We start from the raw sequence: 23,337 nt of genomic DNA on the forward strand, positions 1-23,337 counted from the left end.
TTGTGCTGCAGCAATTTTGAAATTAAACCTAATAGGACTCTGTGCTGGCTCCTAACAGCCTTTATGAGAGGCTTGGCCCAGTGCCCTCGGGTACTTCTGTTCTTACTGAAAATCAGAGAGATGGCACAAGTAGGGACCAGCTGAGAAACAAGAGGTCACGATTCTGACTGCTTGTGACCCTGAGTTAGTCCTCTGGTTCCAGCTTCTCCCCTCTGGCCGTCCAGGAAAGTGAAGAGGCTCAGGGCGGCCCCCGTCCTGTAGGTGTGCGGTCGGGGAGGCCCACTTGTCAGAGCGAGGAGGTCCTGGCAGCGTTGGCGACGGGCGGGCGGGTGCTGTTTGCTGTGTCACTCAGGGAGGAGGCCCGGGAGCTGGTGACAGTGACGGGTGGGGATGATGGCTCCTGGCATTTGGAAGGCCTCGTGTTTGTACGGAAGAGAAACAGTGTTGGGGCGTGCCCTAAGCGGCCTTAATCGCAGTGTGAGTTGGCGAGGCTCACCTCGGTTCCGTTTCCCGTCCGGACCCCCGGCGCTGACTGCCATCGCGGTGCCGTTCTTAATGAGCCGCTGCCTTTGAAGCCGGTGCAGACCCCCTGCCAGTGAGGCTGTGGGTCCCGCTTCCCTGGCCGGGCTGGTGTTTGCTGTTTTTACACTGAGAGTAATTGGTGCCTCCGGGCTCCGAGAGGGGAGTACAGGGGCATGCAGAATCCTGTAGGGTCTTTATTTCTGAAACATCCGCTTTCTTGTTCTAATTTAGGATCCGTTTGTTGATTCTCAACTCGTTTCTTCTCCCCCCACAAACACGAAGGTTTGTTGGAGATGGGTGGCATTCCCCTCCCCTCCCACTCTGTGTAAAGGGAACTCAGGCTGAGGAAAACCAGAATTCTGGCCCGGCAATGGCACGGGTCTGCCCTGCCGCTCCTGCTCACAATGGTTGAGTCTTGAACCCTTGGCTTCCGATCTGGTTTGGGGAAGGTGCTCTGAAGGCTAGACTCCTCCTGCCCCTGCACACCTCCATCAGCGTCCTCAGACCTGCCGTTACCATGGAAACTTGAGGCACGACTGGACCGGGTACATCATTCGTTTGCAGAGGGGCTGGTGGGAAGATGTTGCTTAGAAAGGCAGGGACGTTTTGGAAACGGCCCCAGGAGCACTGGCTCTCCACGGGACAGGCCTACTCATCTGCTTCTCCGTTCTCTGTGCCGCACAGAGCCGGTCTGGGTCGTCAGGCATCTCCGGAGGCAGACGCCTCTGGGTGAGCTCAGTGACCAGACGCTCGCGTCTCACTGTGCGACAGCTAATCGCACGGCGGCCTCCTGCGTGCACAGCGCCGCGGGCGAGCTGGGCAGGAAGAAGCAGTGGGGGGAGGGGCTGGTGAAGGAGGGCGGGAAGAAGCTACGCCTCCACGGGCTCCTGCAGAGATCTCCCCGCAGAGACCTCCCCAGAGCCCGCTGTGCACCTCGCCCCGCGGTCTGAGTCCTGCTCTGTCCCGGGCCCCGTGCGCGGTCCCGGCTGGAACACGGGCTGGCCTGAGACCTCACTGCAGCATCCTGGTCTCTGAGGACAGGGGTGCTGCACCGCCCCACGGGACACGTGGAAGTCACACGTGATTTATGTATCGGGATGGTTCTGCTCAGCGCGGTTGTTCCAGAACAAGTGGAAATTCAGGGTAGGCCGCACGCCTGGGCTCACACAGAGCGGAGGTTTGGTAGCGATAGGAAGTGAGGGCCCCCCCACAGCCTCAGGTCTGACGTAACTAGAGGAGCCTGGCGACGGGGCTCAGTGGCTGAGCGTCGACCTGGGACCCAGGAGGCCACGGCTGGATTCCCGCCCAGGGCACAGGCCCGGGGTGTGGGCTTGACCCCCACTGCAGGGCGTGCAGGAGGCAGCTGGCCCATGATTCTCTCTCATCACTGATGTTTCCCTCGCTCTCCCTTCTCTCTGAAATCAATAAAAATATTACAAGGATTTAAGCAGATGGAGGAAAGCCAGTCACGGAGAGGGCACGGACTCCTTTGGCAGGCTGTGTGTGCGGGCGCCGGGTGCTCACACTCGGAGGGCAGGCCCTGCTCTGTGTCTCCCCGTGGGAATGCGGCCGCAGGGGCGGGCCTGGGCCTTGCCTGGAGAGACGGTCTGACGGGAGGACATGGAAAGCGCGGGCTTCTCGCCAGTGGAGAGCGCTGAGGGGACTCTGCTCCCAAGACGGCACTTTCCGTGGTGGTTGGGCAAGTGGCCTTGAACTCCAGAGGAGTGGAAATTAGAGACCAAAGCACAGTATGTGGAATCAGTGAGAACTGGGCAGCCACGTCGGAGGGAGCCCTGTCACACACCCCGGGCGGCATTGGCGGTGGTGGGGTGGGAACATGCTTGGTCACAGTCCCCCAGCTGTGTGGCCACAGCTCACAGCAAGCTCAGTCTCTCTGATCGACCTGAGGGGAGGGTCGCTGAGGGAGGGGGCGCTGAGGGGTGGCTGTGGCTCCCTGGGCTCATGGATGTCCTGTGTGTGCGTGTGGGATGCAGTCTGCTGTCTTGTCCGCGCGTACTGTCTGGAGTTCACTGTGAGCGAGGCCTCGGTTGGCTTGGACCTAGCGCATCGCTCGCCTTTACGGGTCCCGTCCCGGAGGCATCGGCGCCCGTGGCCTGTTGGGTGCGTGAGGCGGGCAGGCTGGTTGGTGTCCAGCCTGAAGCTCCCCGTGAAGGAGGGGGAGCAGTGAGTCAGGCGTCTTGTAATGGCAGTTCCGTGTGGGCAGGGATTGAGAACAACAGCGTGCGCTCCTCCGGAGGGGAAGGGAGTCAGGGAGCTGTTCCTGTAAGCCCGGAGGAGAGGCGGCGCGGCGAGGCAGGCGCGCTCCGCCATGAGCTGGACGGCCGGTCCCGCCCCCGACCCCTCGGACGGACGCTTCCGGAATGACTTCATCCCACTCCTGGGCTTCCCTTCGCGCAGCTGGAGAAGACGTGTTTATCGAAGTGAAAACAAGACACTCACGTGGTGCCCAGACGGTAGTCCTGTCCTTCTAGGAACGGGTGGGTCCGTGTGGAGATGCAGGACGGTTTTCCTGACGGGAAATGTGTGGAGAAGCTCCCCTCACCGGGATGGGATAGATGCTCCCACTGGAAACTGAAAGATCTCCTCCAGCTCTGATAGTGAGAAAGTGTCCCCCGGAAACTCTCTTAGCAGGTTTGTTAGAGTCGGTGTTAGAGTGCTTCACGGAGAGCACACTCGCCTGCCCACGCAGGAGGGTAAAATAAATGCCCGAATCCCGGAGCCTCGAGGCCACAGCGCCGCCCATTTTCTCGCTCAGCCGGGGCGAGGCCGCTGGTTGAACGGAGGGCGGGCGGGAGGAGGCCTGGGCGGGAGTGAAACCGCGTCTTGTGAAACGGGTGAGGCGTCCTGTCCGCTCAGCCACGACCTGTGCTGTCACTTGGATTCTCTTTCCATCCTCTTTGTGTGAGGTTCTCTCCTCCCTCCCCCGCCCCGTCAAACAATAGCTCCTCTGTGGCGCTCAGGCCTTGCCGGCTGTCACGCTACCCTCCTCCTGCTCCTTCCTGGAAATGCCCTCCGAGAGGCTTTCTGAGTCTGTCATTTCAGCCAGCTTCGCTGCTTGTGAGCTACCCCCAGAGCTTTGCCTGCGGCCTGACAGTTTCCATAAAAACTGAACGTCCCCTGAATGGCGGTGCCAGGGCTGTGCAGCCGGACGGGCAGGTTCCCTGCACCTGGCACCTCTCCTGTTCGCCACTGCCGCCCCTTCAGTAGAAATGTCAGCGAGCTCTCTCCCTCCCCTCCCCTAGGGGCTTTTCCTCGGCTTCCTCAGAGGGGAAGGCCTCTCGTACGTGGACGTTTCGATTGGGAGTCGGCGCGCCTGCCGGTCCCCGAATGACCCAGGAGCTCCCTGTCCCTTCTGGGCCTGGGATCTGGAATGCGGTCTGTGCTGCCTGTCACACCTGCACCAGGTCTGCATATTTCAGAGCAAACATTGTACTTATGTGGGCCAACAGGTGCCAGATCCCTGCGTCTGCCAAGTGTCCTCAGGTTCACCAGGCCTGCTCATCGGGTGTGCCAGGGAGGCCGCTGCAGGGCCTCGCACCAGCCAGCCAGTGTCTGCCCCCTCCCGCCGCCCTCGCTGTGCCTCTCCCTGGCTCTGCCACCGCGCAGAAACCGGGGCGGGGGCGTGCGGGCCATGACAACAGCGAGGGCCATGACTCCATCCTGGTTTCTTCTGCAGGGAAACGCCCCAGGCACCGTGAGGAGATTTCGAGTTAGTGCTTTGCCTTTCCCACACCCTCTCTGCCCCCTCACCCCCACCCCACCCCCAGTTCTTTATCTTCCCTTTGTGGCCAGTCATTGGGTCACGTGAGAAGTGACACACTTACTAGTTGCACATCTGAAGGCTTTCAGTCCATGCTGACAGTCTCTCTGGGGTGGGGCTGCTTTTTCCTTTCTGATACATTTTTACTGATTTCAGAGAGGAAGAGAGAGAGAGAGAAACATCGATGATGAGAATCACTGGCTGCCTCCTGCATGCCCCACTGCTGGGGATTAAGCTCACAACTGGGCACGTGCCCTTGATTGGAATCGAACCCCTTCAGTCCGCAGGCCGATGCTCTATCCACTGAGCCAGACCAGCTAGGGGTGCAGTGGGGTTTCTTAATCACCTCCTGCCATTGAGCTGCATGAGTTAGTGTGAAACTGGATCCTCCTTCTGAGTGTCTGACTCAGCCTTGGTGTCTGTTGGGCTTAATTGACGAAATCAGGCCCGTGACACGGAGTAAGCACGCGGCTCCTACAGCACTGATGTGACCGGGTGCCTTTGTGATGGGGCGGGGAGGAATACTGGGGAGGGCGGGAGAGGGCTCCTTCCCACTTCCCTGCTTCACTGACAGCTGGTGGGTTGGCTGCTGCTTTTGTGTGGGTTCGAGAGCGCTGAGCTGAGAGCGGGAGACATGGGGCCTGGCTTTGTCTCCGTCCTCGCTCACAATTCTGTCGTTATTGATCAATTTAACTCATTTCTAACAGCTTCATAGGAAATTGTGTGCAAGGAAATTAATCTGTTGCAACTATGTGGAAGGACTGGTTAAGAAGTCATGTTGCAAGGAGTAGACTTCCTTAACTATTATACACATTCATCCACTCATTCATTCATTCAGCAGAGTATTCACTGCACTTCTCACTGTGAGAATAAATAAATGACTCAAACATGAACCTCTTCTCAAAAGAGATTTTACTCCCTGTGTAAGGAGGCAGGCGGTGGCAAGCGCTCTGAAGCGGTTGCTGATTTGATCCCCAGTCTGGGCACGTGCCCGGGTTACTGGCTCGATCCCCCAGTGGGGGGCGTGCAGCCGATTAGTGATGTTTCTCTTTCATTTGTGTTTCTCTCTATTCCTCTTCCTCCTTCTCGCTCTAAAAATCAATAAAAAAAACATATTAAAAAACACTTGGAGATAATCTGTAGACTTTTAAATATATATTGTTTTATTGATTTTTTTTTTAATAGAGAGGAAGGAGAGGGATAGAGAGTTAGAAACATCGATTCTGCACACCTCCTACTGCGGATGTGCCCTCTACCAAGGTACATGCCCTTGACCAGAATTGAACTTGGGACCCTTCAGTCTGCAGGCCAATGCCCTATCCACTGAGCCAAACTAGCTAGGCAATATGTAGGCTTTTTATAGCCATCCTTTTCCTGTCTCTTATTACCAGCATTGAATTCAGCACCATTTAGTCCTCGGCATGGGGGATTGCACTGAACACGGGAAGAAATGTCAGAAGTAAAGGAACACGTAGCCGCTGCCATCGGGACGGCAGGGTGGCAGTGACAGGTGACACAGCTGCCGTGTCTGGCGCTCAGCAGTCCCTCCCCCGCCCTCGGCGGCGTGGGGGAGTGTGGCCCTTCGCCTGCTCAGAGCTCAGAGGCTGCCTCTCTTAGGAGCGAAGCACTTTGTCCCTCTATTTTAGTTTACAAACCAGATCCCTTAAGAAGAACACTTCGTCCCTTAATAAAAACTCAAGAAGAAAACTTATCCAAACTGTCATAAGGGTGGTTCATATTCTTAGAGGTTCACATTTTTAAAAAAATATATTTTATTGATTTTGTATAGAGAGGAAGGGAGAGAGATAGTTAGAATCATCGATGAGAGAAAGTCATCGATCAGCTGCCTCTTGCACACCCCCTACTGGGGATGTGCCCGCAACCAAGGTACATGCCCTTGACCGGAATCGAACCCGGGACCTTCCAGTCCCCAAGCCGATGCTCTATCCACATGTGTCAAACACAAGGCCCGCGGGCCAAATCCGTCCTGCCAGGCCTTGCAATGTGGCCCACACCGCGCTGTCATCACTGCACTCCGCTGCGTTTCCATCACAATGACAGTTTATGACTGTTCAGTAAACCATTCGGCCCGTGATTTAGGCTGGATTTTAGATTTTGGCCCCTTCTCTGATTGAGTTCGACACCCCTACGAGTCTATCCATTGAGCCAAACCGGTTTCGGCGAGGTTCACATTTTTAAAAAAATGTATTTTGCTGACTTCAGAGAGAAAGGGAGAGGGAGTCAGAAATATCCATGATGAGAGAGGATCATGGACCGGCTGCCCCCTGCACGCCTCCCACTGGGGATCAAGCCTGCAACCGGGCCTGTGCCCTGACCGGGAATTGAACTGTGATCTCCTGGTTTGTAGGTCGACACTCAAGCACTGAGCCACAGCGGCTAGAATAAAGGTTCACATTCTGAAATAATTTTATACTATTCATTGAAAAAAACATATTATGAAAGTCAAAAGAAGTCATTTTCAGTATTATAGTAGCAATGTTATGAAAACATGCAGAATTCGACCTAACTCCCAGTTGGGAAACAAAGTAAGACTGTTTCTTGGATGCTGGGTTCTTCTCCTGTACATGGATATAGCACGGCTGTCACTGCCCTGATACATTTTTAAAGGAGCAGTAACCCAGGCTTGTACACATGGGTGAGTCTGACTCGTCATTTAGCTTCTGGCTCAACTACTTGCAATTTTGGTAACTTGACTGACAGATTCCAAGTGCTTTGTTTTGTTTGTTTTTAATCCTCACCTGAGGATATTTTTCCCAATGATTTCCAGGGAATGGAAGGGAGGGAGGGAGGGAGGGAGGGAGAGAGAGAGAGAGAGAGAGAGTGAGAGAGAGAGTGAGAGAGAGAGACATTGATGTGAGAAAGTCACCACATACACCCTTAGCAGGGCTAGGGAAACTGCAACCGAGGTTACATGCCCTTGCCCAGGAATCGAACCCGGGACTCCTCCGTCCACAGGCCGACGCTCTAACCACTGAGCAGCCAGCCTGGGCTCCAGGTGCTTTGTTCATGCTCTCTTTCCGTGGGTGAGATGGTGAACAACTCTTCCGTGATTTCCCCGCAAGTGGAGTTGACTGGCTAAAGCTCCCGGCCCTGTGGAGCGGAGAGCCGGCACGCTGTCCGGGGCTGGCCTCGGTCTGTGAGGGGGAGCTGAGGGGCGATCCATCACACCGGTCCCGGTGCTTCCGCCGTGCTGGCCACCTGTGTGTGGACACGCTGTTTTCTCGCGTCTTCCTCCCCCTCCGTGTTCCCCGTGGAGGAGGCGCCGTGGGCAGAGCAGCCAGCGGTGTGAACAGCACGTGTGGGTGGCACGTGCCTCTGGAAAAGGCACCGGTCTTCCTTTCGTTGGTTCTGCGCTTGTGAGCATTGGGACCAAAAAACCCATGCACCTCGATCCTTTAGCATGTGAACCTTTGTTTCGCTGTTTTTCTCTCCTTGGCGAGCTGAGGTTTGAAAACAAAGTAATTCATTTGGAAAGCGGTGAGTGCAGGAACTCCCGGTCAGGAGTGAGGACGGTCTTGGGCAAATGGGCAACACCGAGCAGGACCTGCCGAGCGGCTCCCCCTGCCGAGCGGTCACTCCTGCGCTCCAGGTGACGTGGGCGGGAGCAGGAGACTTACTCTATGGGTATTTTAATAAAGTCAGACTTTTCCTCGGAATCCATGGGAGAAAGGATGAAAACAGAAAGAGCATCACCTGTGAGGGCTTAGAGGTCTCTGCGTCATCCAAAGAGGAGACGCTGTGGCATTCAGCCTCCCTGAGGCTCAGAAATAGGGAGGGAGAAAGGGAGGGAGGGAGAGAGAAGGCGTACACGTTCGTTTTATAGACAAGGAGGTGAACCTGTCATAATGCCTTTTAAAAGCTTTTATGGATTGATTTTTAGAGAGGAAGGGGTGCATTCACAGGCTGCTTCTCCCATGTGCCCTCACCAGAGCTCACACCCGCAACCTTGGCGCAGCGGGACCCCGCTCCAACCCACCGAGCCCCCCGCCAGGGCTCCAGCGTACTTTCTGCCTCTTCCCCCCTCTGGGAGATCCTGGGGTTTCCGGAATCACATTGTGGAGACCATCTCTCTACGTGGAGGATGGTCCGGATGTTGGTTTTGCCCAGACTTGGTGAGACGGCCAGTTGCTCTGCTCCTCCGGGGCTGCTCTGGGCAGAGCCGGTGGGCAGGGGTACTGCCTGGGAGCAGCACCCGTCTGTGCTGCCGCCCAGGACCAAAGGAGGGTGGGCCTGGGTTCTCACGCTAGCCCTCCCGTCTGTTGTGGGTCCTTCTGTCCAGGGCTCGTCCCCTTCCTAAATCAAGGCTCCTTCGTGCTGAGCGGCTCCCTGGAGCCCCGAGGGGTGAATGACACCGGTGTCGTCTCGGGAGGTCACTGGTGGAAGTGGGGATCCGGACCACCAAGGGAAGACCACGTTAGCCTGTCCGCCTCGCCCTGCAACGTAAGGATGATTAGGGCAGCAGCTTTCGCGTTAGGAAGTGAGCGCTGGGTCGGGGTGACAGGGAGAAGGCATGGCTCCCCCTGGCGGTGAGAGGAAGAATGCAGTGGGGTGGTGCCTCTCTGAGCTCCATTAGTTCGGAGACTGCCTTCTGTCTGCTGTCTGTCTGCGTTGTTCTGTCTGCGTTGTCTTTCTCTCATCTGTTCCATAGACACCTCCTTTACTTGAATTTATGGATCGTATATGAGGTGTTTTCCAAAAATACAGCCGGAGCACTAAGTCTCTGTAATGGGTTTGAAGTTCATGTGTACCACTTTCTGCCTATCGTCTGGATTAGGTATTTAAACATTAAATCTGTGTGCTTGTTTTCTAAAAAAACGAGTTGAACGGAAGGGAAGGTCACAGTGGGCAAGCCAGGGCGTCCGAGGCCAGGACTGCCCGGAAGGCCCAGGCAGAGAACGTGGGTGCCTCACCACGGATGTGCAGTCCAGCCGGGGACCTGGGACGTGGCGTGGGGAGACTGCAGGTGTTCCAGGGGGTGAAGCAAAGCCAGGGGTTGGGATAAGAAGTTGATTTGGGTCCTGGCCAGAGTGCTGGCCCGCCCGCCAAGGGTCTGCAGGTGCAATCCCTGGCCCGGTTGGGGTGCATGCAGGAGGCAACCAGTCATTGTGTCTCTCACATCAATGTTTCTCTCTCTCTCCCTCCCTCTTTTCTTCCTCTCTCCCTTTCACTCTCTGAAAAACAATGGAAAAAAATACCCTCTGGTGAGGATTCACATATAACACACACACACACACACTCTCTCTCACACACATTCACACACACTCTCTCACACACACACAGTCTCACACACAGTTTGGGACAGAGGCAGGGTATGGGGGGACGTCCTGACTAGGAGCCCAGCCCCATGCCCTCTCCCTGGGGGACAACTTAAAACTCCCTCCCTTCCTTGTAAACAAGAGGACCGTGGGGAGGAAGGAAGGAGACCCCGTGTGACGCGCCAGCCCGGTCTGGAGCATCAGCGCGCAGTGAGGCTGTCCCTGCTGTGGCCCGCGGCACAGCCTGGGTGCAGGAGGGACTGACTGGGTGCAGGAGAGGAGAGGCAGAGCCCCATGGGGCCCTGAGGGGAACGGGACGGGGAGGAGGACGGGCACAGGGAGGGGCCGGAGCCAGCTCCCTGCAGAGACCAGAGTGAGCGGAGAGCTGGGGGGACAGGATGGAGGTGGCTACACCTGTCAGCGTAGACAGGCGCTGAGCTTTTGGCTGTTCGGTCCTGTCCTCCTCAGGAGCCGTGCACAGACCGGAGGGAGAGTGAAGCGCTATCTCAGCCGTTTGTGTGCTTTCCAGATCCCTGCTCAGGCCCCGGCTGTGATTTCCTTTCTCTCTGCCTCTCCCCCCACCCTTCCTCACCTCCCCCTTTGGTAGGTTCTCCCCTTTTCTAGCTCACCCGGCTCCCTGTCTGGCCTGTGTGCAGCCAGGACACAACAGTCCCCTGTAGATCTGGTCCTGGCTGCTCGGGCTGAGGGGCTGTCGCCGGGGACTGGAAGGAACACAGTCCAGGGTCTTTGACATGTGCCTGGTTTTTAAGACTGTCATTCCAGTAACATCCACCGCATGGTGCTCACACATCAGAAATGAATTCTAAGCCTCCTTGAAAGGGAGCTCAGAAAAACGGTGGGAAGCTGGAATCCAGTCACAGAAATAGGAGGGAATGGAGCGTGTTTGTTTGCCGAAGCAGCTTTGCTGGGACTCGCTCAGTTCCACTTTCAGGACGTCACCCCTGATGTCACAAAGTCCAGAACCTTCGAGCGTCGGGTACTGCATGCTGTCCTCAGCGGACAGACACGCAGGCCGGCCCCAGAGCGTGTGTGTGTGTGTGTGTGTGTGTGTGTGTGTGTGTGAGGCAGTCAGGCCGCTGGGAGGGAACCTGTGCTATTGGTGACTTCTAAAGAGACACGCAGACGGCAGCTCGTCCCTGTGCGACGCTACATACGTGTCCCGACAGCAGTCAGAGCGCCCGGCTGCCTTTCCCGTTAGAGTCTGCCGTCGCTCTGACCAAATGTGGTTCTAAAATGAACCCTTTCTTAACAACGTCTCTCCGGTGAGCAGCTGTGCTCACGTAGAACAGCCTGGGCGTTTCCGGGCGTCGGCATCTCTCGGCTGAGCCTCGGTTGCCGTCGGCCGCGGCTCACGGGCCTCCCTTGCAGGTGTTCATCTCCGTGAACTGCCTGAGCACGGACTTCTCCTCCCAGAAGGGCGTGAAGGGCCTGCCGCTGAACATCCAGATCGACACCTACAGCTACAACCACCGCAGCAACAAGCCGGTGCACCGCGCCGTCTGCCAGATCAAGGTCTTCTGCGACAAGGTGGGGCGCCGGCGGGGACCGGCCTGGGACAAGCCCGGTGTCCATGCTGTGCTGTTAGTGGAGAGTAGGCTAGGCCCTCACTGGTTCAGCCTTGCAGGGACACGTTATGGAGGGAAGAGAAGAATCTTGTTCTTACGGAAAATCACTTTTCTAAAAACGTGTTTTTATTGATTTCAGAGAGAGGAAGGGAGAGGGAGAGATAGAAACATCAATGAGAGAGAACCTATTGGCTGCCTCCTGCATGCCCCCTACTGGGGATCTAACCCGCAACCCCGGGCTTGTGCCCTGACCGGGAATCACACCGTGACCTCCTGGGTCATGGGTCAGAGCTAAAGCAGAGGCACACCGGCCGGGTGGGAAAATGGCATTTTGCTGGGGGCACACCAGGGCCACGCTGGGCTGTGCCCCGTCCTTGGCAGCCCCTCAGCCTCCTGGTTTGTAGGCAGTGCCGCTCTCCGAGAGGCCTCCCTTCCCCCCTCTCTGTGAGCTCCTCTCTCTCTCTCTCTTAGCCCGGTGTGTCCTCGGAGAGAAACGGTCACTCACTGTTTCCCACGTCCGAGTCCCGGCCCCGCGCTGTGACGCTCCTGTGTCTTTAAGGCAGTGGCACGCCGGCGAGCTTCCCAGCTGGGCATGCAGCTGGCACAGCCATGGGGGGGGTGCTGCTTCCCTGGGATTCCGGAGTTAAACATGCTTTTCAGAAGAGGCTTTTTAGCCTGGCTGGCAGGCCGGCGTGGCTCAGGGCTTAAGCGTCGACCTGTGAACCAGGGGGTCTCGATTTGATTCCCCCTCAGGGCACAGGCCCGGGTTGTGGGCTTGATCCCCAGTGTGGGGTGGGCAGGAGGCAGCCAATCCATGATTCTCTCTCATCATTGATCTCTCTCTCTCTCTCTCTCTCTCTCTCCCCCTCCCTCCCTCTCCCTTCCTCTCTGAAATCAGTAAAAAGTATATATATATTTTTAAATAGGCCTTTTAGAGGAACCTGTGGTGCTAAGCTCCAGGAACTAAGAGGCCATGGGCCCATTTCCAACGGGAGCTGCCCCCCCCTCCCCCCACACTGAGGATCGGGTAAACAGAAGCATGTTTTCTCTTGTCCTGCCTTGACCTACAGGGAGCCGAACGGAAAATCCGGGACGAAGAGCGAAAACAGAGCAAAAGAAAAGGCAAGTGCCTGCCGCCCCGGTGAGCGCTGAGGCCGGGCTCCGGGCTCCGGCTCCGGGCTCCGGCTTCGGGCTCGGCCCTGTCCTGTCCGAGCCTGAGCTCTCCCAGGAGCTCGTTGCTGTGCTGCCCGCTGAGGCTGGGGCCTGGCTTCCCCCAGGGGCCGAGGCCCAGGGGGCTCCTGACCGCCTGTGTTAGGCTGTCAGTCCCGCGGTGGTGGTGGCAGCTGGGGGACAGCTGAGTGCCCCCGGGGACCTGCCTGGGTCATTAAGAACAGAGTTACACCCGAGAGCGAGGCGCTCACTCCAGTGAGCAGCTTTCCTGTCCCGCACCCTCACGTCTGCGGAGGCTGCGGAGCCGCAGCTTGGACATCTGGCCAGGAAAGCCTTTCCTTTTCCCTGGGACCAGCACTCACATTCCCAAAGCCTCTCGCCACGAGGGAAGCGCTGCTCTTGGCCACAGTTCCCTCCAGGGCGTGGCGCCGGCCCCGCAGACACTCCCCTCGCTGCGCTGTCAGGGCCCTGCAGCTTCAGGCGCCCCTTCGCTCCTGGGAGCGGCTGCTGCTGGGAAAGCTGTCCGAGGCCTCCGGGGCCGGGAGGGGGCCCTGAGTCTCCTAAGTGATGCCCTCTGCCTCGCTGAAGGGAGGGAGCAGGGAGGGGTGTCGGAGCTAGAAGAGGTCTCACGTTAGAATGTGAATTCCTCGATGCGGCAGCCACAGTGAATGCCTGAGTTCTGTCCATACACCCCCATCTTTGAGCCTTTCCGTCAAGGCTGTGCTCTGCGTCTGTTCCTGATCAGGGTGTGTGTGTGTGTAAAGATGCCTTTTCCCTCTGATTTCGATAAGACGTTCTTTCAATGTGCAAAACACCAATGGACATACCTTTACATACCGCGTCCTCCGGGGTCCGGGACGGCCTGCCCTCCCGGGGCCGCAGTTGCAGCTTCTGACCATTGAGGAGCTGCTTGCAGCTCCGGTCTGTACGCACAAGCTGCTGACGGCGTGTCCTCGCTTTTCCAGTGTCTGACGTCAAGGTGCCGCTGCTCCCCACTCACAAACGCATGGACATCACGGTCTTCAAGCCCTCTGTCGACCTGGACACGCAGCCTGTCCTCTTCATTCCCGACGTGCACTTCGCCAACCTGCAGCGGGGCACCCACGTACGTAGCCGGGTCCCAGGGCAGCTCGGGCGTGAGGCTCACCCAGAGGAAGGCTGTGTGAACAGGCCGAAGCGGAGGGCGTGTGCCAGTGTCTGGTTGGCTCTTGGTGTGTCCGTGGTGCCGCGATGTCCTTGCAGCACGGGGCGTGTGAGCGCCATTGGACACGCAGTGCCAGACCCGTCACCTCAATCCGCTGGGTGGAGGTGGTGGTGGAAGTGGTTGGTGATCCTCACCCGAGGACACTTTTCCATTGATTTTTTAGAGAGTGGGAAGGACAGGGAGAGACAGAGGGAGAAACAGTAACAAACAGGCGAGGTGTTTGTGGCCACACGGCACCTATTGGGACGACATCACCACCGCTTGCAGTGCCAACGCCAGCATCTCAGCCCACAGGGAGGCGCTGGCCACTGGCCGGAAGCGCTTGCTCTCCTGGAAGCCCTTGCTTTCCTGGGCCCGGCGGGCCAGGCTGGCTGCCCCCGAGGTGGAGGAGTCCAGCACGACTCCAAGAAGCTGGTCGATGAAAAACAGGCGAAAGGTGGTGTTCAGGCTGGGTCAGGTTCAAGGCCGCGTCCGCTTCAGGAATCGCTGACTGGTCTGAACTGTGCTCTGTTTGCAGGTCCTCTCCGTCGCCGCCGAGGAACTGGAGGGCGAAGGGTAAGGCTCATGCTTTGTTCTGCTCTAAGTCCTTTTCACCTTGAAACCGTCTCAGACATGGAGGAAACTGCAAGTCTGATGGAGCTCGTCTTTTCCTGAGCCGTGTGACCTGGTGACCCGTCACTCCTCAGTGCTGGGTGTCTGTCTCCTGCATCCGGGGCGAGGATGCTCCCCCGGGACCGGAGAGCGCCACTCACCCACCCAGCCCCGCCGCTGTGGCAGCCTGGCCCTCACAGCGGAAAGGGGCCAGCGCGGACCCACTCGGTGCCCTTAGCTGTCCCTCCTCCACGCCCACAATCCACAGCCCATCTCCCCTTCGGTCCCCGAGCTAACGCCGGGGAAGGTTCCGGTTGTTCTGTGGACCGCCCCCCAGTGTCGCCTCCTGGGCAGACTAGGCCGTGTGCCCGGGCAGGAAGCCAAGCTGCTGCCTTCCCCGGGGGGCCTGTGGGCGGCCCCCTGCCTGCTGATGCCGATGCAGGGGTGTCCCAGCCTCCTCTCCTCTAATAAGTGCTTTCTGGGGAAGGCGCTTTGTAGCTTTGTGAATCCCTCCTCCCTCATCACACTTTCAACGTACTCCTTATTTATATCAGCGTGGGCTCGTGGTTTCCAGTTCTGCTCAATAAGCCGTAGCCAGCACTGTCACTTGTCTGCTCAGCTTGTCCCCAAAGCCGGCAAAAGCCCCCATTGGCTCCCAGATCCTCTAACACACATGTGTCAAACACAAGGCCCGCGGGCCAAATCCGTCCCGCCAGGCCTTGCAATGTGGCCCGCACCGCGCTGTCATCACTGCACTCCGCTGCGTTTCCATCACAATGACAGTTTATGACTGTTCAGTAAACCATTCGGCCCGCGATGTAGGCTGGATTTTAGATTTTGGCCCCTTCTCTGATTGAGTTCGACACCCCTACTCTAACATGACCTCACCCCCCACCCCGGAGCCTGGCGCTCCCCCACCTCCGGCAGCTGTTCCGGGCCCGGTGCTTCCCTCCTCCCCGACCCTGCTCTGCGTGAACGGCCCGGACCCGCTGGGCACTGGGTGTGGGCACCTGCGCCCCCTGTGGTGAGGCCCTCTGGGCCACGTCATAGACCCCACACACACACACACACACACACACACACGGTGCCTACAATGGCCTCTGCACCTCTGCGGTGCTCAGACCTAGGCACTCCCTGTGCTGTCATTGGAAGCCTCGTAGGTTCCAGAAGCCGGGACAGAGGATTTTAAAACCCAACCCTGTTCTTGAAGTGCTGATCCTGCTCGAAGCCAGGCACTCCTTCACTCCTTTCTGTTTTCAGTCATTCCACTGGTTTTTTTGCTCACCGCTCTGAACCTCACAGATCAGCGCCCATGGCATGCTTTTGGCAGCCAGTCCCGCCCATCTCGTCACTTCTTCCTCCAGCTTCCCTCTTCCTTTCCACTGACACCTGGATTTGTTGTTGTTAATCTCACCTGAGGATAGTTTTCCATTGATTTTTAGAGAGAGTGGAAGGAAGGGGCAGAGACACAGAAAGAAACATCAATGTGAGAGAGAGAGACAGAGGTTGGCTGCCTCCCACACAGCCCTGTTCAGTCGGTCTCTTTCCCGGGGCCTCAGTGTGTCCACAATAAGGAGGGGGAGCAGAGGAAGAGGGAGGGTCACCCCAAGTCTGAGCCAGCCCTGCCCCAGGCCCATCTGGTCTCACACGTGCCTTGAAGTCACACACCGGCCTTGTCTCCACAGCTCGAACCTGAAAAGGGGGCCGTTCGGGTCCGAGGACGATTTTGTGGTCCCCCCGCCCGCTAAGCTGAACCGGATCGAGGAGCCCAAGAGAGGTGCGTTGGGCTCATGTCTTAGTGGGACTTTTGCGTTGGGAGCGAGGTCTCAACCTGCCAGAAGCCTCAGGCGCTCAAACCAGCCTTGTCCGTTTGATGTCCTCGTCCTGTGAGAGCCTACACGAACGGCAGGGCTCAGCAGCCGAAAGCTGAGCCCTCGGACATGGTAGACGGGGTCATGTGGTGTCCGTGGTGTGGACGCCTCTTTATTTTAACCGGTGCCAGGCTCTGCCTCCCGTTTTCTCTATGTGTGACCCGTGTCCTTTTCCCCTCTCTCCTCGCTCCCGGGGGGATCAGTGCTGCTCTACGTGCGGAAGGAGGCAGAGGAAGTCTTCGACGCCCTGATGCTCAAGACTCCGTCCCTGAAGGGCTTGGTGGAGGCCGTGAGTAGCACTTTGCAGTAAAGCTCCCTAACGGGCTGGCCCGGGCTGGGCATCCACTTAGGAACCAGGAGGTCCCGGTTCAGTGCCCAGGCTCGATCCCCAGCAAAGGGCGCGCAGCTGATGGGAATCGTCTGACCCCAGAGCAAGGCCTCGGGTCACGTGCTCGGAATGCGTGACTGTGTGGATGTGTGTCTCGGAGCACTTGTCAAACCCATGTATGTCCAACACAGGGGGACACGTGAACACGGCGGATTTAACTCTTAACGTCGTAGCTTGTTGCCTACAGAGCAGGGCACTGATGTGAGAGGGTAATTCATAGCCGGTAACGGGGAGCGGCTCTGTGCTTCTGCCCAGCTTGTCTACGGCTGAACCCTGCTCTGTGGAACGCCCTTTCACTCTGACCTGGCAGCAGTCGAAACTTAAATAACAAGACAGCTGACAGGTGATACCCCATGGACATCTGTACTCGGGATGCACAGTTCCAGCTCCCACCACAGGGGGCTGCCCGCCCAGGCTGGAAGACATAAGCACTCAAACTCAGAATTGAGTGACTGTCCCACTAGTTTCGTAGACACAGCTGTTCGTTAAAGCCAGTAAAATGCCATCTTATCGTTCTTTTCCGTGCTCTTCTCTTTTAGATCTCAGACAAATATGATGTTCCCCATGACAAGATTGGGAAAATATTCAAGAAATGTAAAAAAGGGTGAGCATTCGTTCCCTGGCACCCAGCACTGTCAGACGGGTTTATTCAGTGTGACTGCTGCTCAGGCGCGCTGGGGCCCAGTCCAGAGCCTCCTCGATGCATTCCTGGGAGGACGTGCCTTTCCTAAAATTTTCTGAAATTGCTTCTATCTCCCTGTCTCGGCCTCCTGATGGGTTTTGCTCTTCTCCTTGGCAGCAGAGCCCACTGAGGGTTACTGCCCCATTGCAGAGCCCCGTCAAGGGTCAGGCTGGGTCAGGTGCTTCCCACGTGATGCACGTTCACGTGACCCTCGGGGCTGGGTGTTCCCTGCAGGGTTTAGCGGGTATAGGGCAGGCAGCCGAGGCACAGAGCAGGAGACCTGCCCCAGATCAAGCCAGGGCCGAGTCCAGGGGTCCAGTGAGTCTTGACCGAGGCCCCACCTTTGCTGCTATCCCCCTCTCTGTTTGGGTCGTGTTTGCACCCACAGAGCAGGCTTCCTTGTTCAGAAAGCATTTTCATTCCGAGTGTCTGCTGTTTGGCAGGATCAGAGGGCAGAGAATTCTAACGCAAATCCTCACGGGAACTTGGTGGGTGGGCTGGTGGGAAGGGGCGGACTTAGTGCTGGTTCAGTTCAACGCTGAGGGTAACGTGCCAGGGAAGGTCCTTTGTCGGGGACTGCACTGCAGATCGGTAGGTTGTCTTACTGATAGGCTTTCTGAAGCTGGCCCTGTGAAGTCCTCTGCCACGGCCTTGCTGTGTTCTCACCACAGCTGCGCTATTGCATGGTTATACACAGGAGAGAACAGGAAAGGAGCGAGTGTGTTCTGGTGAGCGCACGCCCTGCACTGTCACAAGTGTTTTGCTTGAGTCCCCATGAATCCTGGGACGCGCACTGTTATCCCATCTCAGCCGGGCGATGTGGGGTTAGGGATTGAGGTAACGGCCTGGCGGGTCACAGCTAGTGGGCAGCAGAGCCCGCTGCACGCGGACGCCCCGGTTTCGGGGGGCAGCCTGAGTGCCCGTCTCGCCCTCCCCCCAGGATCCTGGTGAACATGGACGACAACATCGTGAAGCACTACTCCAACGAGGACACCTTCCAGCTGCAGATGGAGGAGGTGGGGGGGTCGTACAGACTCACCCTCACGGAGATCTGAGGGCGCCGGGCCCGCAGACCCCGCAGTTCCACGAGGTGTTGCCAGGTCTCGCTGTCTGCCAGGCCGCAGCCCACGGTCAGCCTCCTGCCCATCACGGCGACCTCGGGGGCAGGGACTCCCGCCTGGAGATGGGGCCGCTCAGGCTTGGCGAGGGCGTGGAGCACACGGCATTGGCGCTTCTCGGATGAGAGAAACCCGTACACTATTATACGCTTGCCTTTTCTGATACAAATACTTGGGGTTAAAGTGAAAACTCTGTTCCAAGATTTAATGGACTCTCTGGGAACCTTTAGGATATCTGCTACAGTATTTATAATGATATTTTTATTACACGTTCAATTCAATATTCGGTGGTATTAGTCTCAGGTGTGTGCTAGCAGCACCGTGGCCAGACCGTACAGCTATGGGCTGTCCCGTGTCTTCAGGGCCAGCGGGCCTGCCCACTACAGTCAGAGGCGGGGTGTGTGGCCACAGGCTCAGGTGCTCAGCCTGAGCTCAGTGTCACTCCCTGCCTCCGGGTGGTGGAAGCCACGTCCCAGAACAAAGGGATCACCCTCTCCCGTGGCTGCCCCCCCCCCCCCGCACATACATGTTTACTCCAGCAGAGCGTGTTACCAGGACCTCCCCTCTCGACTCTTGAAGCACCTGCTGCCTTTCTCATGCAGATCTTCGGGGCCACTGTGTACATAAGTGCAATAAGTTCCCAAGGCCCGTCTGTAAATGTGTACATACGTGTCTCATACAGATAGATAATATATGCATGCGGCGTCCGTGGGCAGACACGGAGAGATGGATGACAGCTACCTGAGAGACTCGGCCTCGGCCGGAGGCTGAGTTACGTGGGTAATTAACGCCCACCGAGCAGGTGGAACCCTCGGAGGAACCCAGAGCACGCAGCCGTCCCGAGCGGAACGTTCCGGGCCGCTCGGGCTCGGCTCGGCCAGGACCGCACTGTTTACACATGAAGTAAAGGGGAGACGTGGACGTCAGCCTGTGCCCTCGTGCCGCAGCAGATGGGGCAGCTCTGTCCTTCCCCGTCTTCCTGCTGGAGGGAGGCGTTCTGCCGCGTTGCAGACCTGGCCCTCGGTCATCCGTGCACTCCCCGTGGAGAAGCGGTCACGGGTGTAGGACACTCTCAGTGGCAGGGGGCGTTTTGGACACCTGTTTAAGAACATAGGAATATTACAGTGTCATTTTATAACATAAGATCACGGGTATCTGTCGGTTCAGGGAACTAGTTTGTAGAAGTAGGACGGATAGTTGCATTCCTGTGTTAAAATATCCTAATGAAGTATGTGAACTGAATTGCTGGTTTTCTAAAAATAAGATATGGGACACGGGTCATATGACAATATTTTCTATTGTGTTTTATGAAATTGATTGTGCCTTGTTTACTGTTTTTAATGGTATCATTGAAGATGCATTTTAAGCCAACAGGATTAAATTTATGTGCCTATCTCAAAGATGTCATTTCCTGTTATTGTTTGAATGTGCCCTTTTGTTAGGCAGGCCGGCCGGCGGGATCTGAGATCTTAAAGAGGCAGAGCCGAGCCGGGCCTCCCTGGCAGTTTCTGCTTGTGCCCAGCCTCGGCCTCGGCCTCACCCCCATCTGAGTGACCCTCCAGGGCTCTGAGATGGTCCCAGTGATGGTTCCGTGAGGGGCCCTAAGTAATAATCATAAGTATCAACTGTTAACCAAAATGTAGTAGCCGCGAGAACCGTTACATTCCTGAGGGGGCATCTAAGCCCATAGCTCCCCAGCCTGGGGCAGCCTCTGGGGGTGACCCTGTTCCCAAGCTGGGCGACGTGGGGGCCTGCTTGCCCAGAGCTGGGTCTCAGGGGTGCAGGGAGGGTGGTCCAGGTGGACACGGCCTCCTGGCCTCTCTGTGTGGGCACGGAAGCCAGCCGGGCTCTCGCTGTAGCCCCCCACTTCCGGAAGGCCAGGTTTCCACGGGGCCCCTCACCCCGTCTCCATCGTGTCCCAGAACAGAGCGGGCAGTGGACGCCTGCCCTCGGCTGCAGAGGGAGTGCGAGGCGACCTGGCAGCCACAGGCCGTCACAGGGGCCGCGCGGCGCCCGTCAGCGCTGGTTGCCTGTTGGCTGTGACAAGAGTCAGCAAACATCCTGCAGGCCTGGGGGGGGGGGGCTGAGTGGCCCCAGAGGACGAGGTGCCTGGGGGCAGTAAGTAGCCCCTCTTCAGGGGGACCATGGGGGAGAAGGTTCTGCCTTCTGTGATTCCCTGTGAAGTGGGAGGGCTGGGCCATTATCTCCCCTTCCTGAAAAGCCAACGCTCAGAGAGGCTCAGTGGCCGCCCCACCTCACACAGCAGCAGAGCCGCCCAAGCTGGTGGCCTAGAAACAGTCCCAGGGCAGCAGGGCATTGGCTGCCTGAAGACAGGGTGTCCCTCCCAGCTCCACCCACTCCCAACAGCTGACGCCCTTTCTCCACTTCCATTCTCTCCTCCAGGCAGTCTCCCCTTCAGGCAGAGGGTGCCCCGCTCAGCAGCAGCGGGCCCATCCCCTGGCTCAGGCCTGGCTGGCCGCTGCCTGCCTTCCAGCTCCCTCTGGGGTTGAGGGCCATCTACCCTTCGCCCCCAGCCCTGACAGCCATGCCATGCCCGGGCAGCTCTGAGAGGCTGTGAGAGGGCACAGGCCTGGGCCAGCCCCCGCACCCCAGGGCCGCTGTGTGGGGAGACATCATTCTCATGCTTTAGTTCTCTAGACCGCAGGACACCTGTGTGTGCACGTGTGTTGTATATGTGCTCATGCGTGTGCGCACACGTGTATGTGTGTGTGCCCATGCTGCTGCACTCCTTTGCTGAACAGAACTGAGCCTAGGAAGGATGTGCCATGGCCCAGGTGGTGGAACCTGCCCTCAGACAGTGCCCCCGCCGGGGACCGACCCCCAGGCGGCCCCCAGACCCCTCACTGCTGTGCAGGGCACCCTCGGAGGAGAGAGCACGGGAGGCCTGACCCTCCCAAGCAAACCCCGAGCGAGGGCACTGCTGGTCGAGGTGGAGTGAGCCTCCCGTCACGGCTGTTTCAAGCCTCGAGGACATCAGTGCAAGAGTGAGAAGCCAGTCAGCCTCTGAGGACCCTCCCCTGCCCCCGCCCTCCTTCCCTGTGCCCCTCCCTCAGGCTGAGCTCAGACAGCCTGAGAGACAAGGCCACTGGGAGATAAGCTGTGCGTGTCTGGGGGCATTCTTTCTCTGGGGGGAGGGGGATTGAGTTTCGGTTTTGGCTCAGCCTTATCTCCAGAGCGGGTGTGTGTGTGTGTGTGTGTGTGTGTGTGTGTGTGTATGTGTGGCAGGAGAGGGCTATGGAGTCGCCCCAGGCCCTGCCCTCTGCAGGCGAGGTCCCTGCTGCTCCCTCTTCCCCAGTATGAATATAAACACACACACACACACACACACACACACACATGCAATATACAACACACACGTACCACACCACACACACAACACACACACAACACACACGTACCACACCACACACACACACACACCACACACACACACACACACACACACACACACTCACACACACACACAGGCTGACACGAGGGGAGGACTGGGCCCGTCCGGCCATAACAGCGGGTTGCCTGTAGGAGCCGGTTGTGTAGACACCACCTTTAGCTCCCAGGACAACTCGGCGAGGGAGGAGTGTTCCCCCCACTTAGGAGCGGAGGACGCTGAGGATTGGGGATGCCGGGCCCCCCGGAGGGTCTGTAAGACCATGGTCCGGGGCTGTCCTTAGGGCCTGGGTGAGACACCCTGGGGGAGCAGCAAACCATGTGTGAGGCAGACAGCATGGCTTACACGGGTGACCTAAAACCCAGCAACACCAGCCGGAGCCTGGCTGGACAGCTCCTCACCCTCCCGGCCTCCATGTGCCCCCCCACCCCGGGGTGCTGGTGAGGCAGTCTACGTAAGCTACCCCAGTCCGGCACATCGTTGGCGACGACGTAGCTAGTACTTCCAACTTGTTCACTTCATCCTCCTCGTCCAGGGCGAGGCTGTGGCCCCTCAGGTCCTGCTGTGCCAGCTTTGAGCTGGGGGCTGGCATCGGTGAGGGTTAAACCCATCTCTGTGCTGAGTCGGGGGCTGGCCCTCAGGGAGCCAGGAGCAGGGTCCAACAGATCCTGGCTCAGGCCCCTGTCGGGCCCACGGTGTTCCACTCGAGACACGTGTCCACTGGCCACTCTGCCAATGCCTTGAGCTGCTGCCCAGCTGACCCGGCTGCCCAGCTGCCTAGCTGCCCGGCTGGGCTGCTTCCAGCGCCGAACTGGGTCACTGGGGAAGCCGGGCTGGCGGCGGACCAGGTGCAGGCAGCTGGCTGGACAGAGGGCTGGCAGCCATGGGCACTCAGGCCGCCTTCCCGGGCCACAGGCGGTGCATGCCATGGCCCGGCGCCCCTGGCCTCCAAAGGGGATCTCCTGGGCTGGGCTGGGGACACCGGCTCGGCCCTGGGGCATCCGTCCAGGTGGCCTTGTGACCTGGAGAACCGTGTGGGGCGCCGTCGGGAGCCGTGGGTCCCAGGCCTCTCTCGCTCCCACTCAGAGGGTGGCTGGGTAGTTGCTTCTGTTCTCCGGGTCTGTTTCCACAAAACCAGGCCACTGGACGAACCCAGTTGTGCTCACAGCGTGGTCCCGGGCCCAGCAGGTCAGCGGCATCTGGGAACTTGGTAGAAACGCCAATCACAGGGTCCGCGTGGGACCCAAGGCTGTCCCGTGTCACAGTATGTTTACGCACACACACTCTGCCCGGAAGGACACACGAGACAGGAGGGCATCGACTGCATACAGCAGTTACCCGGGTCCAGTCTGCCTGCCAGCGCCGGCTCTGACCGCGAGGCTCAAGAGGTCTCTGAGTGCCGGGCTTCAGTTTGAAACACGTCCACATCCCTCTGCGACAGGAGGCCCAGCAGCCAGGGCCGGCAGCCACCACACAGCCTGGGTGTGCGTGTGCGCATGTGTGTGCGTGTAGAAAGGCTTCATGGACATGGGGTGCCTGGGTTGATGTGGGGGAGAACGGAGGATGGACACCATGAGTGAAGACCTGTCTGTCTGTCTGTCCGGAACACAGGCTAGACGTGAGAAGAAGAGGGCCTTAGGCCTGGAGCGCCCTGAGCTGGCCCGCGGCCTGAGCTGCCAGGTGTTGCCACTGTCCAGGCAGCGGAAACCGAAACCGAAACCAAGTGAGAGCTTTGGCTC

General features: G+C 58.3%; 2 protein-coding genes across 6 annotated transcripts in view; one reads left to right on the forward strand and one right to left on the reverse strand.

Moving 5' to 3' along the window:
- Positions 1-19,589, forward strand: part of GRHL1 (grainyhead like transcription factor 1) — a 33,987-nt gene extending 14,398 nt beyond the window's left edge. For 3 of the 5 annotated variants that reach the window (XM_036432557.2, XM_036432553.2, XM_036432555.2), the window contains 8 exons: positions 10,969-11,127; positions 12,236-12,287; positions 13,301-13,440; positions 14,057-14,094; positions 15,816-15,907; positions 16,205-16,290; positions 16,929-16,993; positions 18,012-19,589. In XM_036432557.2, the coding sequence (XP_036288450.1) occupies positions 10,969-11,127; positions 12,236-12,287; positions 13,301-13,440; positions 14,057-14,094; positions 15,816-15,907; positions 16,205-16,290; positions 16,929-16,993; positions 18,012-18,126 (747 nt within the window). In that variant the 3' untranslated portion in view covers positions 18,127-19,589. Of the gene's footprint in view, positions 1-10,968; positions 11,128-12,235; positions 12,288-13,300; positions 13,441-14,056; positions 14,095-15,815; positions 15,908-16,204; positions 16,291-16,928; positions 16,994-18,011 lie in introns of those variants that run through there. The other 2 variants (XM_036432554.2, XR_004987022.1) reach the window with 2 other exon arrangements.
- CYS1 (cystin 1) overlaps positions 14,262-23,337 on the reverse strand; it is a 30,355-nt gene continuing 21,279 nt past the window's right edge. The window contains exon 4 of the mRNA XM_036432560.2: positions 14,262-14,283. The gene's annotated coding sequence lies outside the window, so the exon portion shown is untranslated. The remainder of the gene's footprint in view (positions 14,284-23,337) is intronic.

This window comes from Pipistrellus kuhlii, unplaced genomic scaffold, assembly GCF_014108245.1.
Source record: "Pipistrellus kuhlii isolate mPipKuh1 unplaced genomic scaffold, mPipKuh1.p scaffold_m20_p_112, whole genome shotgun sequence".
Classification (NCBI taxonomy): Eukaryota; Metazoa; Chordata; class Mammalia; order Chiroptera; family Vespertilionidae; genus Pipistrellus; species Pipistrellus kuhlii.